The 13764-nt window shown below is 35.5% G+C and overlaps 1 protein-coding gene across 2 annotated transcripts in view; it reads left to right on the top strand.

The window, feature by feature from the left end:
• Window positions 1–4571: 4571 nt before the first annotated feature.
• LOC145780732 (protein FAM227B-like) overlaps window positions 4572–13764 on the top strand; it is a 79756-nt gene continuing 70563 nt past the window's right edge. For both annotated transcript variants that reach the window (XR_014290669.1, XM_082592355.1), the window contains exons 1-9: window positions 4572–4761; window positions 6621–6729; window positions 7202–7345; window positions 8178–8302; window positions 9317–9421; window positions 9852–9950; window positions 11267–11368; window positions 11983–12109; window positions 12625–12765. Coding sequence is in view for 1 of the 2 variants with exons in the window: in XM_082592355.1 (XP_082448481.1) it covers window positions 4597–4761; window positions 6621–6729; window positions 7202–7345; window positions 8178–8302; window positions 9317–9421; window positions 9852–9950; window positions 11267–11368; window positions 11983–12109; window positions 12625–12765 (1117 nt within the window). In the remaining variant the exon portion in view is untranslated. The remainder of the gene's footprint in view (window positions 4762–6620; window positions 6730–7201; window positions 7346–8177; window positions 8303–9316; window positions 9422–9851; window positions 9951–11266; window positions 11369–11982; window positions 12110–12624; window positions 12766–13764) is intronic.

The raw sequence follows: 13764 nt of genomic DNA, 5'->3' as shown, positions 1-13764 counted from the left end.
GTTAGTACTCCAAGATTGGTTTCCAAACCATGCAAGAACATTTATCTTCTAAACAAAAACTTTTTGCTTTAGTACCGTATACCTTCAGCAGACAATCTATGTATATATTTAGAATACTGGATTATACTAGTTGAAATAGAATGTTTTGCACCTGATATTTTCTATTGCTGCATTTTATATAAAAAATCTTCCTTATTGACAATAATACTTGTAAAAAAGCAGTGCAAATTTGGAAAAAACTGTATCTGTGTATTTTTCTATCTAGAGAGACAACTTCGTTTTGCTATCATTCTTCTTTGGTAAAATAGGCTATAAAAAAAATTGTACAAAAGCACTTAAGATATACGATATTTATATATTCCAAGTAAGGATCGATATTTATATATATAAGTTAGCTTGTTCAACAGAAAGATATGTTTCCATCAAATACACAAGCATAAAAATTCATATTTCATGAAACAGAAGCATGATTTCTAAAAAGTTAGTCTCTCACAAAACCTGTTTTGCTTCCTTTCCTGAGCTAAAAAAGTCACAAGAGAACATGTCTCCTCCACAGTCATCTCACTTTGTAAGGAAAAAGGAGATACCGGTAGTGATACTACTACTCTATGGTTTTACACAGTGCAACAGTAACTTGTCTGGAATATAGCAAAATTGATCAATTTCTTCATCTCTGCCACAACCTGATTTTTAACATCTATTGCTATATTTGCAATTTTTCAATCAACTGTATTTGCTTGTTATTTGGCTTCCAAGCTTAGGCTATATTAAGTAGAGATAAATAAAAAAAATGCCATAGAATAAGCAAGTTTACTTAGTTAGACATGTCACCTAATAAAACAGGCCAATGATTTAAAAAATAGTTGAGCAATGAAATTGACATAGCAGAGATCTCAAAACATTTCGATTCTCATAGGTGGCATTCGGCTGTGTGTATTGGCATGACAGTGGTAAGTAGCCTATATGGCAAAACAGTACGACTAAATGACTGACAACCTTCCACTGCTATCTGTTGCAATACTGTGCTCGCTTGGCCTATTACGGCATGTCATGCAATACCTAGTCATGGCTACCTACACAACACTATGGACAATTGGACATAGTTTATGTAGGCCAACCCCAACCATATGCAATGATAAGTTAGGCCTAGCCTATAATGTTAAATTAAATTTCTCTTCAATATAGGCTATCCTAAAAACAGATTAGGCCTAATGTTTAGTTATTGTTGAGATCGGAGGATTGTCGCAAGCTGGCACTCAAACAACAAACCATCTTACTTCAATTCAACCTAACTTCCCCGTTCCCATCAACTGCTAAGTTTTGTTAATGATAAAAAATAAAATGGACTATCAGAATTCAGAAGTCAGAAAATGTACCACCTTAGGTAGGCTATGTGGTATGTTTCAGTTTCAAAAGCAAGCCATAGAACAAAACAGCACTTTGACGTATTTTTTCGTTCAGTTGTTGTTGGGATTTGGGAATACTTTTCTTCTAGATCAGATTTTTATTTGAAAAAAAAAAACGTATTTTGAGAATAAAATTTTTTGGTGATGAAAACATAGATCTACCTAAATAAAAAAAAAAATAAATCCTCTCTTCAAACTGCACATCTGCCAATAGAAGACATTAATTAAAAGGTTTATTGCATTGCCCTAAAATATTAATAAAATTTGAACCACTTGCAGGCGGTCTGAGCATCATAACAACGGGAATCCCCTAATATGAAGTGAGCAACCTCAAAGTGGAATTTTGCTCGAAATCTGATCCGTTAAGCTATTGGTTTGCGAGTTGCTCGTCATTTAATGATTTAACGAACTGGCGATATTGGCATCAAGTAATTACAAATTAAATGCTGGCAATAACTTTGGCTTTCTATTTTTTATCAATTTGTAGTAAAAATACTGAAGTTTGGTGAGTCTACTAAAAGTTGTGAGCTACCGGTAATGGAAAATTTTGATTTCAGCCAAAGCTGTAGCCTATAGCACAGGCTACCTAGCGAAAAGATGCAGACAGGTCGAAGTCCTGAATGGAAGCGCAAAAACTTAAAACAAAAAGTTAAAAATATCGCTGTTATTTAAATTTTTACGTATATACAAAGGTTTGAGGTAATAAGTAGGCTATAGTATATATACCGGTAGGCTACAATCTATCATATTGGAAGACAGGCCCAAGTATCCATGAGGATTTTTCGTTGTTGGTAGGAGCTCTGAACTCAATAGCCTACCCTACTTAAATTGTTAGCTATGAATTCACCACTGCTGCACTAATCTCTCTAATTTATGCGTTGCTCTTCAGTTCTAATGCAGAAGATACGATGGTCAATTGGCTGCCTAACGTGTCATGCCAACATATTGTTGGTGAAGATGTACCAGAGATTGTGTTGAATCATTGTGTTATTTTAGTGAAATGATTGACCAATCAGGAAGCTGCTTTGGTACCACCACTTCTACCTCAGTCATTGGCATGGAGAACCTTATGCAAGTTCTTCTTAGCCACTGACTGAGTAGGCTACTGTTTGGTCATTTGTTTATCCGGGTCTGCTACTATTAGGTGAGTCTGATTCGGTGTGTTCCTAACCTCTAACCCCAAACCCTAAAACGGCAATGATAATTAAGCTACGGTACCCAATAATTTAAAAAAAAAATTGAAAAAATCCCCGTTAAGGGATCGGACTCACCGAATCGTACTCACCGCATCGGACTCACCGAAACAGGCCATTCCGTGTTTATCCAAGTCAACACATTTTGCCTTGCTTTAAATACCAACTGGTTACAGTTTATTTTTCTCAGGTGTGCCAAACCCAACATGCTTCATGATATGTATTAAAACAATAAGCAGATGAGACATCTACCTTGATAGTCTGTGTCAGTAGGTATCATTTAAAATAGACTTTTGCAACAAAGAAATAGCAAAATCAAGCAGTGCTGGTTGCACTCTTGGGATATGTACCTACTTGGGCAAAAAAATTTCAGGACTGCTCTCTATTCAACAATATCTCGTGAGTGGAACTGCTTTCTCTCAATCTTAGTGACCAGGACTGCATTACCAACTCCAGACGTGTAGGCCTACTACCGGAATGGCCTGTTTTGGTGAGTCCGATCCCTATTAAGTGATTTTTTCAATTTTTTTTTTTAAATTATCGGGTACCGTAGCCTAATTATCATTGCCGTTTTAGGGTTAGGGGTTGGAGGTTAGGAACTCACCAAATCGGACTCACCGAATAGTAGCAGACCCGCCTACTACTGTAGTATGCAAGATTATTTAAAAGGATTAAGCTGTCAAATAATATCTTCTTAGTCGTAAGATTTTCACAGTTAATCAATTCAATCAATCACAGTTAAAGTACATGTTTATGTACTGTAGCCTAGTTGAGTTAAACGCATCAGGGTAGTTCTCTATTCAGCGGAATTTAACAAATAGAATGATTTCTGCACAACAGTATTTTAACAAGAAAAAATCATGAAACCTCAGTGATAACCTGGACCAGTGATTCAAAGCCTTCACGAGGACATGGAGCTTCTAGAATTAAACATCTAAAATAAATTTTTAGTTTAAGGATGGATCGATGGATCAGCATCTATTTTCGTTTAGACGCAAAACAGAATGTAGGCTACAGTGTGCATCCAATGAGAGTGTGCGAAGGACCGTAGCCCCAAAAAAGTGAGTCATCGAGTCTGTACTCCCTCATTCAAACAGAATATATACATATCCATATACAAACTGTTAAAAGTTTTGTATTGCGGCTATGTTTATGGAATATCTAAAGTATATAATGCTGTTGTAAGCATTTGCAGATGCAAGCAGATTTCTTTTGACCTTGGTCATGATTACAGCAAAGCTGGTTTTTTACTTTTGCAGTTTAACAAGCAAAGCCAATGGAAAAAATATCAGTTGTAACATTTTTATTTTTGTCCATGAGCTATTCATTTAGATTCATATTCATGACAATGTGTTTGGTAAGCATAATTAATGTAAGTGCCTGTTTAGATGTGCATTTCTTTCCTTACAAAGTGACCCATAAAAACACTTGTAAAATAAACTCATCTGGATGAGCCAGACATGTATAAGAAAAATACAGTATTGGGACTTATCACAGAAAGTTTGGTACTAAGGATTTGTGTAGGCTTCGGCTATTGCAATAATGATGCAGGTTTTCTAATGTTAAGGTTTTTCTACTGTATGTTATCGCAATGGGCGCAAATAAAAGCATGATGATTATGATTAAGTAAGTATAGACATCAAAGCCTTGTTTAACCTAGTCAAAACATATAACTGTTTCTATGATAATCATAAATGAATAACAACTGAATTAAGAAGAATTTTCTCCTCACAGAAACACACTTTTTATCTAGTGTTACTTTTGCCTCAGATTTTAGAACAATTCATTAACTTTAATAATCGAGAATTTTTTTAAATAACATGATACGTTCTATTGGTGCAAACTAAGCTGAACTGTCACAGGAAGATATTTAACAATATGCCTAGTGAATTGCCTTACTCAATTTTTTTTAAAGATTTTCTAACTGTTTTTTTTTAATACTTTTTTAGCTTTCTAGGATATAATTAAACTGCTTACCACTGTGACCCTAGCCCAAAATGAATTCTAGTGAAAATTCAGATCGTTTAAAGGATCCAAAAATTGCAGCTTTAATGGCAAACGTAGCAGGACCAGAAACTCACCAAACAAGACATATTCATGTCGAAGAAGAAATTCTCCATCCACCAATCACATTTGAAGAGTTTTTGAAGATAGAAAATACAGTGAGTTTGTGGTAGCAATAGTATTCTCAATATTTCTAGCATTGACAAGGCCATGTACACAAGTGTGTAAATGCCCTTTACAGTGCCCGGGAGCATTGTTTTCACTATGGATGTGGTGCTATAAAAATGCTTTTATTGTTGAGTAGCTCAATATGTTTACACCAAGCTGTGCAAATAAAGAAAAGGTAATATTTATCAACAACGAATGAACTTTTATCATGTAGGGCAAACCGGGGCGTGTTGTCATAGCATGATTTCCATGTGATAGCACAAGCAATAACCATGAGTTTTGTGTGAAAGCGATAATTTTAAGTCCTCTTTCATACAATCAGTGAAGGTTAAGACATTTTCACTTTTGCAGAAATTATAAGGAGAGCCATTAAACTTTAGGCAAAAAAATTAGGTTTTTTAACTGAACTAAAAAATGGTCTGGCAAACTAAATATATGGTCAAAACTGACCAGGAAAGATACCATTCGTTGGCTTTAAGCCTGCTGTTTTCGTTTCTACCAAGCAGATAAGACATGCAGTAGAGATGTACACGTGATTGTTGATGTTGAAACCACGTGATTTCATGCTATGGGGCGTGTTGTTACAGCTGTGACAACATCCTCCCAGGTATGCATTTTTGCTATTGGCATATATTAAAATTTGTTTATGCTCACACAATGAGGCAATATGTGTATTTGTTGAAATACAACACTTTTTAAGAAATAAAGATCAATATTAGATAGTGATAGACACATATATTCAACAGTGATACATTCTTCTCAAGATAACATTTTTATCATTTTTGACAATGAGCATAAACTTTTTCCCAATATGTTATAAATTAGTTTTTTTTACGTTTTGCATATTCTTTTATTCTGTTCAACCTGTATTAAAACCATTATTTGTTAATTTTGTCATATTTTAATTAGAAAACATGTGCAGAAAATTTGTGACAATACGTCCCATGGTCTGTGACAACACACCCTGGAGTGGGGCGTATTGTCACAGCCCATTCACCTGCATTAAATATAAATTTATGTAAAAACCAAATAACCAGGAAAAACTTCAGCTGTTGCTAAAAGAAGTTGAAAGATTCCTCTTTCAATTGCACTACTTAGAATCTGGACACCATTGATACAGAACGAGATACATAATAATTTGCAAAAATTGTGGCAACACGCCCCGGTTTTCCCTACAACAACGCATTTCAAGAATACCTCTTCAGTCAGTGACACTTAATAGTGAAGAATTTACATGGGAAGCTATTTTAACAATAAACAAAAACTTTAAAATGTCAGCCCCAGTTGTCAAGGTTGTGTGAATACTTTTTAGCCACTGAAAGTAAACAATATATATTACCAGGGCTACACTTTTCTGGGAGACCCTCAATGATATCCCAATATAATGAAAGTAATGACCTTACAATGACTTTCAATACATGACCCATTGCCGCTTCTAGTTGTTTGTTCTGCTGCATCTGTGATCGTAGTGTACTGCATGGTCATAATAATGGGAGAAAAACAAAACATGATTAAAAGCATTTATTCTTGAACTGTAGGTCTCATGTGTTTCGGAGCAGTTTTGAAGGGTTGTCCGTTTGGTCATTGTGCAGATCTTTTCTCCTCTTGGCCATGCAGTCAACTTATGTATATCAATAGTAGGTAGGCCTACCAAATGTCTTGGCTTTCTCATTTCTTCGATTCACTGCTTTTATATCTCCTTAATTTGTGATAGAAAATGTTGTTCTTTATCGCTTACCAAGCCAAGAAAGAGACAATCACCGTAAACATTCACATAGATTCCGATGATGGTTGATATTGATGATATGACTACAATGATTTTATCAACATTTTATGTTTACGTTTATAGGATGATTGGCCACGGAAGCTTCCTTCTGAAGGAATCCTATTACCAGAGGATTCACCGTTTGTCATACCAACCTTTGATGATCTCAAAAATGAATTAGCTGAAAGTGCACGTGAGTTTTTTTTACACAAAATGTTCAATTTGTTTATGTTCATAAATAAACTGACCATAAACTTAATTCAATGTTAAGCCACACTTAGTTCCAAAACATTTAATAAACGAGCACTTTCAGCAAGCCTTCGCACAGCCAAACTAAGTTGTTACTTTTACGATTTGTTGAGATATCAACAGTGTAGCAAAGTATAGTCCACACAATTTTGAAAACTGCATTCTGACGTTGCCAAGTGTTCCATGGCTAACTTACACAACAAGGAACATCATAAAACATTTCATACTGAGCCGATTTAGAAAAACAGTTTAGAAATCAAATGTTTTTTTAGTTATAGCAAGTTAGTCATATTTGTAGTTTAGCCTAAATATGTCTTTGCTGAAACTATCTGTATTTCAGCAGACAAGATAAATCTGTATAAACTTTAATCTGTGATAAATTTCATTTTTTCGTTAATAATCTTTTAAAATTTCAGCATTTGGATTTGAAACGTATGACAAGTTGGAAGCAGAATTGCAATCTTTCAATGATCGCTTGACATATTTTTCTTCTTTCTTCACTAGTTCAGAAAGTTTTCCATCTCGTATCCCAGATGGTTTATTTCACGCTCCAAGACAGGGTAAGCTAACGTTTAGGAATATCAGAAAACTAAATCACAGTTGTTGGAAGAGAATCTATGCAAATCATAATTTAGTTTTTATTGCACAGTTTTGTCGTTTTTTTTTAAGTCTTAAACCATGTTGGTTTTCTTGTAAACTTTAGTTGTTTTTTTGCGGAATGGCCTGTTTCGGTGAGTCCGATCCCTTAACGGGGGATTTTTCAATTTTTTTTTTAAATTATTGGGTACCGTAGCCTAATCATCATTGCCGTTTTAGGGTTAGGGGTTTGGGGTTAGAATTAGGGGTTAGAGGTTAGAAACTCACCGAATCAGACTCACCGAATCGGACTCACCGAATAGTAGCAGACCCGTTTTTTTGTTACATCATATTTATGTTTGTTTTTACTAAAACAAAATTCCTTCATATTTCTGATAAATGATTTCAAATTTTCTACTATTATGACGATTACATATGTTTACAGTAAAGAAAAGGTAACACTCTATCCTGTTGATTGTTTGCAGGTTAGTTTATAGTTCTAAACGAAACATTGCAAGTAACCTACACGACTGTTGTCTTAAAACGATTCAGAAATGTTCCATCCTCACTGTGAATAATTTTAGCTGATATTTTTTTGTTACAAAGATTGTAGTTACAGATACTATTGTTCTTTTAAGTATTTTAGGATCACAATTGTTTAGTTTTATTTTTGTTTAGAACCAGACTACCATGCTGAATTTTTTTTTATTGGACTTTGCATGATATTGATTATGGCATAGCTTGTGAAAGCTCTGGCTAATCAACACAACATACTTTTACAGGAAATTTTTCATTGAAATTTAAATGTATTTTTAGAGTTTCTTGACAAAGCGGCCACGTCTGATGCGGTGGTTTTGCATCACGGTCGTGGGGTTAAAATGAAGGATGTGAAGCAAACTCTACAGGAAGAAGCTCAAGAAATGAGAACAAGAAATATTGAGGTTACTTTGATAAATTTGAGTAGAAAACTAGTCATTTTAGAATTTAGAATTAATAATCCCATAGGTTTATGATTAAACTAAATCGTGTGAAAATAAATTCGTTTGTATAATCCCATTGCTTCGTTAGTTCGAGTTTTACTGAGAATATATGTTTCATCAATGGAAACGAAGCTTAGCCTACACTTTAGCTGGGGTCTGCTACTATTCGGTGAGTCCGATTCGGTGAGTCCGATTCGGTGAGTCCGATTCGGTGAGTCCGATTCGGTGAGAGCCTTTTTTGTGAGAGCCCTATTCGGTGATTTTTTTGAAAATTATCTGGTACCGTAGCCTAATTAAAACCCCAAACCCCAAAAACCCAAACCCCCAAAAAAACCTAAAACTCCCAAAAAACCCCAAACCCCCCAAAAACCCCAACCCCCAAAACCCAAAAAACCCCAAACCCCTAACTCCTATCCCCTAACCCTATAACGGCAATGATAGTTAGGCTACGGCGCGCAATAATTTAAAAAAAAAACTCACCGAATAGGGCTCTCACCGAAAAAGGCTCTCACCGAATAGGGAACTCACCGAATCGGACTCACCGAATCGGGCCATTCCGCTTTAGCTGTATAGTGTATATTTTATTAACAATGTCCACAGTAGTAGGTTACAATATGATCAAAGTATTGAAAAGTGTCAAAAAGTGTTGTTTTTATCTATAGTATTTCAAAAAAAAACAAATGTTTGTTTTACCCCGCTTTTCCTAAGTGGATTGGATGATGAAACCAAAGACAGTCTGCTCTCTGGCAGCCTTTCAGTGTAGTCCAATAAACTGCCTAAACTTGTTGCAATAAAGTGATAGATCTTCGGCCCCAGAAGCTCAAACAAAAAATAATAACTAAACAAATAGGAAATAGGCGCAACTCGAGATGTTTCAACTTTTTATTCAAAGTTGAAACCAACTGTTCTTTTCGGTAAATTAAAACTACGTAGCCTATGTAGTCTATTATTCATTTTTTTAAATTTGTATTTCAGTATATTGCTTTTGGAGGGTTTCGTTCTTCTGAGCTTTCAGAACTTCCTAGCCAGCTAGAAGCACCCCAACTCCTCAATAAAGTCATGGAAGCCCAACCCTTCAATGTAAGAATTGTGATTTTGCTTTGGTTGTGATCACACTGAACATGATTAATAACTTTTTGCATAGGCTAAAATTTAAAATTATTTAGTGCTTAGAACAAAATGGTTGGAACGCCTGGTTAACTTAATCCAAAAATAAAAAGCCTAAAATATAGGTACTAAGCTCACGTTTAGCAAACGTTTTGAACACTATATTGTCTTCATCTTCAATGCTATAAACATTTATAGCACTGAAGACGAAGACAGTATAGTTTTCAAAACATTTGTTTGTTGAACAAGAGTTCAGTATCTACATTTTGGGCTCTTTATTTAGGCCTTTTCTTGTAACTATCAAATACTGCACTATACCATGATTATAGGCGATCATATTAACATTTTATGTTTTCTACAATCAGCTAAATTGCCTTTAATTTGTTCAAATTTTGCTTTGCAGAAAGGGATGTATCAGTTGTGGAAAAAGCTGTTTCTTTCTCCTGCGTCTATAGCGATTTTGCAAGACACCTTCTGGTGGTTCTTTTTGGAGAATTTCCAGGTAAGTTACAATTACTCAAATATTTTGTATCTGCAGTCAACTCCAGCTTTGAATGTGTAGTAAGTTGATTGATAAGTCATATTTTTGGCATGCAACGCATATGAGAAAAAGTTTATTTTCTGATATTTCTCCAACCTACAACCATGCTCAATTGCTCAATGTAAGTGATTCGACTACAAGTCCTCATACGAAGACATACTGATTCTTACTCCGCAAGTCAGTTTAATCATACTTTTCTATAAATACGAATTTGATCAACATGGTCATCTTCAGCGTAGAATCAGCTGATTCGTGTGAAATACGGCGGTGCGTGGCGAGACCGCTGTGCGACGCTCGGAAGCAGGGCCGTTGACAGGATAATTTGAGCGCGATGTCAATCAGATCCTCGGGACAAATTTAAGACCTTTCTTAGCAATGTGCACTATTATGACAAATTTAAGACATTTCTAAGCAATGCGCACTATTATGACAAATTTAAGACATTTCTAAGCAATGCGCACTATTATGACAAATTTAAGACATTTCTAAGCAATGCGCACTATTATGACAAATTTAAGACCTTTCTTAGCAATGCGCACTATTATGAAAAATTTAAGACATTTCTAAGCAATGCGCACTATTATGACAAATTTAAGACATTTCTAAGCAATGCGCACTATTATGACAAATTTAAGACATTTCTAAGCAATGCGCACTATTATGGCAAATTTAAGACATTTCTAAGCAATGCGCACTATTATGACAAATTTAAGACATTTCTAAGCAATGCGCACTATATCCAAAAGTATGCGGTGAGTTCCTGGGCGCAACTTTCCAAAAGGTACCATAAAAAATTCCCTACTTTGAAATTTGACCAATCAGAGTCGCGCTCTGTCATCGCGCATGATCAGTAGGGTAGGCACTTTAAAACTTTGAAGTTGCAACATATGGAATTTTTTTATGGTACTTTTTAGACAGTTGCTTCTGGGGCACTTCGAAATGTTTACGGGCTTCTAAAATCGTCCCCGGAGCCTAGATTCAAAAGTACCCCTTGGATTCCCTGTCGACACTCCTGCTCGGAAGGATTCGTTTCGACACCTTCTAAGAACGACCGGTTGTGTCTTTGCCCGAGAATTACTGGCATGTCGACATGATAACAGATATTTCGATAGCTGTAAAGTCTTTCGCTGCTTCCAACTGTTTGTTGTATTCCATGCATCTGTAATTAATTTGTACTCTATGTTGTCACAATGGGTGCAAAGCACAATGATGTTTTATTATTGTGATTGTATCAAAACTTTGAAATTAATTTGCTGAATAGCTTCATTTCATTTCAGCACAACCCTATAGCCCAGGACAGGTTGTACACTCGTATAGCTGATAGCTATGTGGCGCTGTTCTTCAGCGTTCATCCTGATATGCGGGATAAGTTTTTCAAGGTAGGTTATGTTTTTAAAACATGATGCAATCAAGAAGTTTATTTAAGAAAACAACAAGTTATATAATGCTGGGTTTGTAGACTTTGCGGAATGTGAATTTTAATTGATATTTATAGGTCTGCAACTCACCTTCCAAACATTTAAATTAAAAAAATCAGATAATTACATTTTGGCTTAGCCTTGTAGGCAGCACAGGTTTTTTGCAATGAAACAGCTAGAAGACAATAGACAACACCACCAGTGTCAATTTGCTTGCTCTGGAGTGTAGACATTGTGTTTTCAATTGTCTATCTTGATCATCATGCCAGAGATTAGAGCAATGACGCAGCTATAGAAAGAACATTTGGGGGGGAGCAAAAGCAATTGTTGGGGGGGCAAACGTCATTCAACATGAATTATAACGCTATTAAAACGTTGTAGTTGTATTAACACATATTTTTTGGAGGAGACAAACCTCCCCCGTAACTGCGTCTCTGAAACAGAGAACAGTGGCTGTATAGGCTAACCGCTCATACCTGTGCAATGTGCATGCTATTACATTACTAGATTTACATTTTGACTTGTTCATGTGTAATGTGTATAGATTGCTTATGCACAGTAATTTTTGCTTTCAGGATTATCCACGATGTTTGGCTCAATGCGTGTATGCGACATTTGTCGAAGCTTTTCCCGAATCACGTGATCGCTTTAACGAAGAATTTGTTTCTGAATTGTCCAATATGACGTCAGAGTGGATTACTGGTTGGTGGCATTGTTGTTAATTTTTTTTTCAGACCTTTGTTTCAGTTCATTTTTTTTTATTTCACAACGAAAAACAATATATGCCAAACAAAGCAAAGGTCTAACAAACGTAGAAGCGATAAAACGTGGACGTTATAACGTTATAGTTTTTTTATTCTATTACTCTGTCTACGGTTTTTTCAGAACAATTTCTTTGCACCTTTGCGTGACATTAAAGCTGGCATTTTTACCAGGCCTGATATTTTGAAGAAATTTTTATCTAAGTCAATTATGCTTTAACTTTTTGCTAAGGAAATATAATTTGCTGAAAACTATCTGTATTTTCTTTTAATATATTTTGCAGTATTTATTTTGATTATGCATACCGAAGCGATGCTAATGACAATGCCTTCGATTGCATGTATGTTTTCATTTGCGCAATCGATCGCGATTATTACGTGTCACCGGTTTAAATGAATTACGATTACCTCATGTTTACAATTACCTCATGTTTACGATTAGCCTACCTCATGCAGGAGTAAAACCTTCGACTGGCGACTGGAAGAAATGGCCATGGGAGAAACTGTGCCTGCCCCCTGGTGGCGTTGCAGCCGTGCATGAAGCTGAACACGAGAGTGCGTCAAAGATGCGGCGACCAACTGAGATCGCCAATAACAGTGAGTGCTCGAAACTAATTATATCGCTTCCTTTCATTGGGAAAATACTGTCAGCTGCAAATGCAGATCGAAAAAAATCTGACATGGAGAGAGTCACTTATTTGAATCATTTAAGTTCTGTGGTGAACTACACTATTTTGTATTTTGAGCTCTTTAGTTGAATGTTTTCGGTTTGTAAATGTTGAAATATATCAGCATTGCTTTGTTGTGTTTTTGGCACTTCCTCAGTTTCTGCGTTCAACAGCGGATTCGATCAGTGATCTATTTCAATATTACATCATTTTTCGATTGCTTCATTTAAAAAAATCTTGATTTATATTTTGTTGGCGTATTTACATCTATAATCTGATCTTTTTTTTAAATTTTAAACGAGATGATATATCTGACCACTTTTTAACTAGCCAGTACAAAGCTGTCTTTTTACATCGTTTCAACGTTTGTGAGAATTTGTAGCGATGTAAAAAAATTGAAAGGTGATTTGGTTTGCAAGGATGCTTCGAAACATAAATTTATCTAAAACAATTAGGTTAGCTAAATATGTAACAAATAGAAGTTTCCAAGATTATCGGTCAACATCCGAGGTAGGCTGCTTTGAGACCTACAATTATGTTATCCAACTACTAAAATTGTTTTTTTGCACAAAGAATTTTAATGAAAACTGGATACTTTAAAATGTCTGTTTATAAAGCACGCCTTCGGGTTACTTCGCTCAAAGTTGTACGCTCACTACCTAGGCATGGTTCATCTTAATCCAAGTGATATCGGAACAGTTTTGACTTGTGGCGGTTACAATGGCATTATTGGTATGTAGAATCGAGTCTCGGAATTTAGAAATTACATTTTTAATGACGTCAATAATGCGACAGTTACCGATAAATGTTTTGCTTCGGTTTTGTTGTTTCGATCGCGCGGTTGGATCTCCGTGGCAAAAGTGTGTAGCCAGAAAGCTACATGGCTAACAGTAGAACTTTGTTATTGTGGCCTTTATGTTGAGAGCGA

Source organism: Aplidium turbinatum, chromosome 12 (genome assembly GCF_918807975.1).
Source record: "Aplidium turbinatum chromosome 12, kaAplTurb1.1, whole genome shotgun sequence".
Taxonomy (NCBI): domain Eukaryota; kingdom Metazoa; phylum Chordata; class Ascidiacea; order Aplousobranchia; family Polyclinidae; genus Aplidium; species Aplidium turbinatum.
Note: the sequence above shows the minus strand (reverse complement) of the source record. Positions and strands in the feature narration are given on the sequence as shown.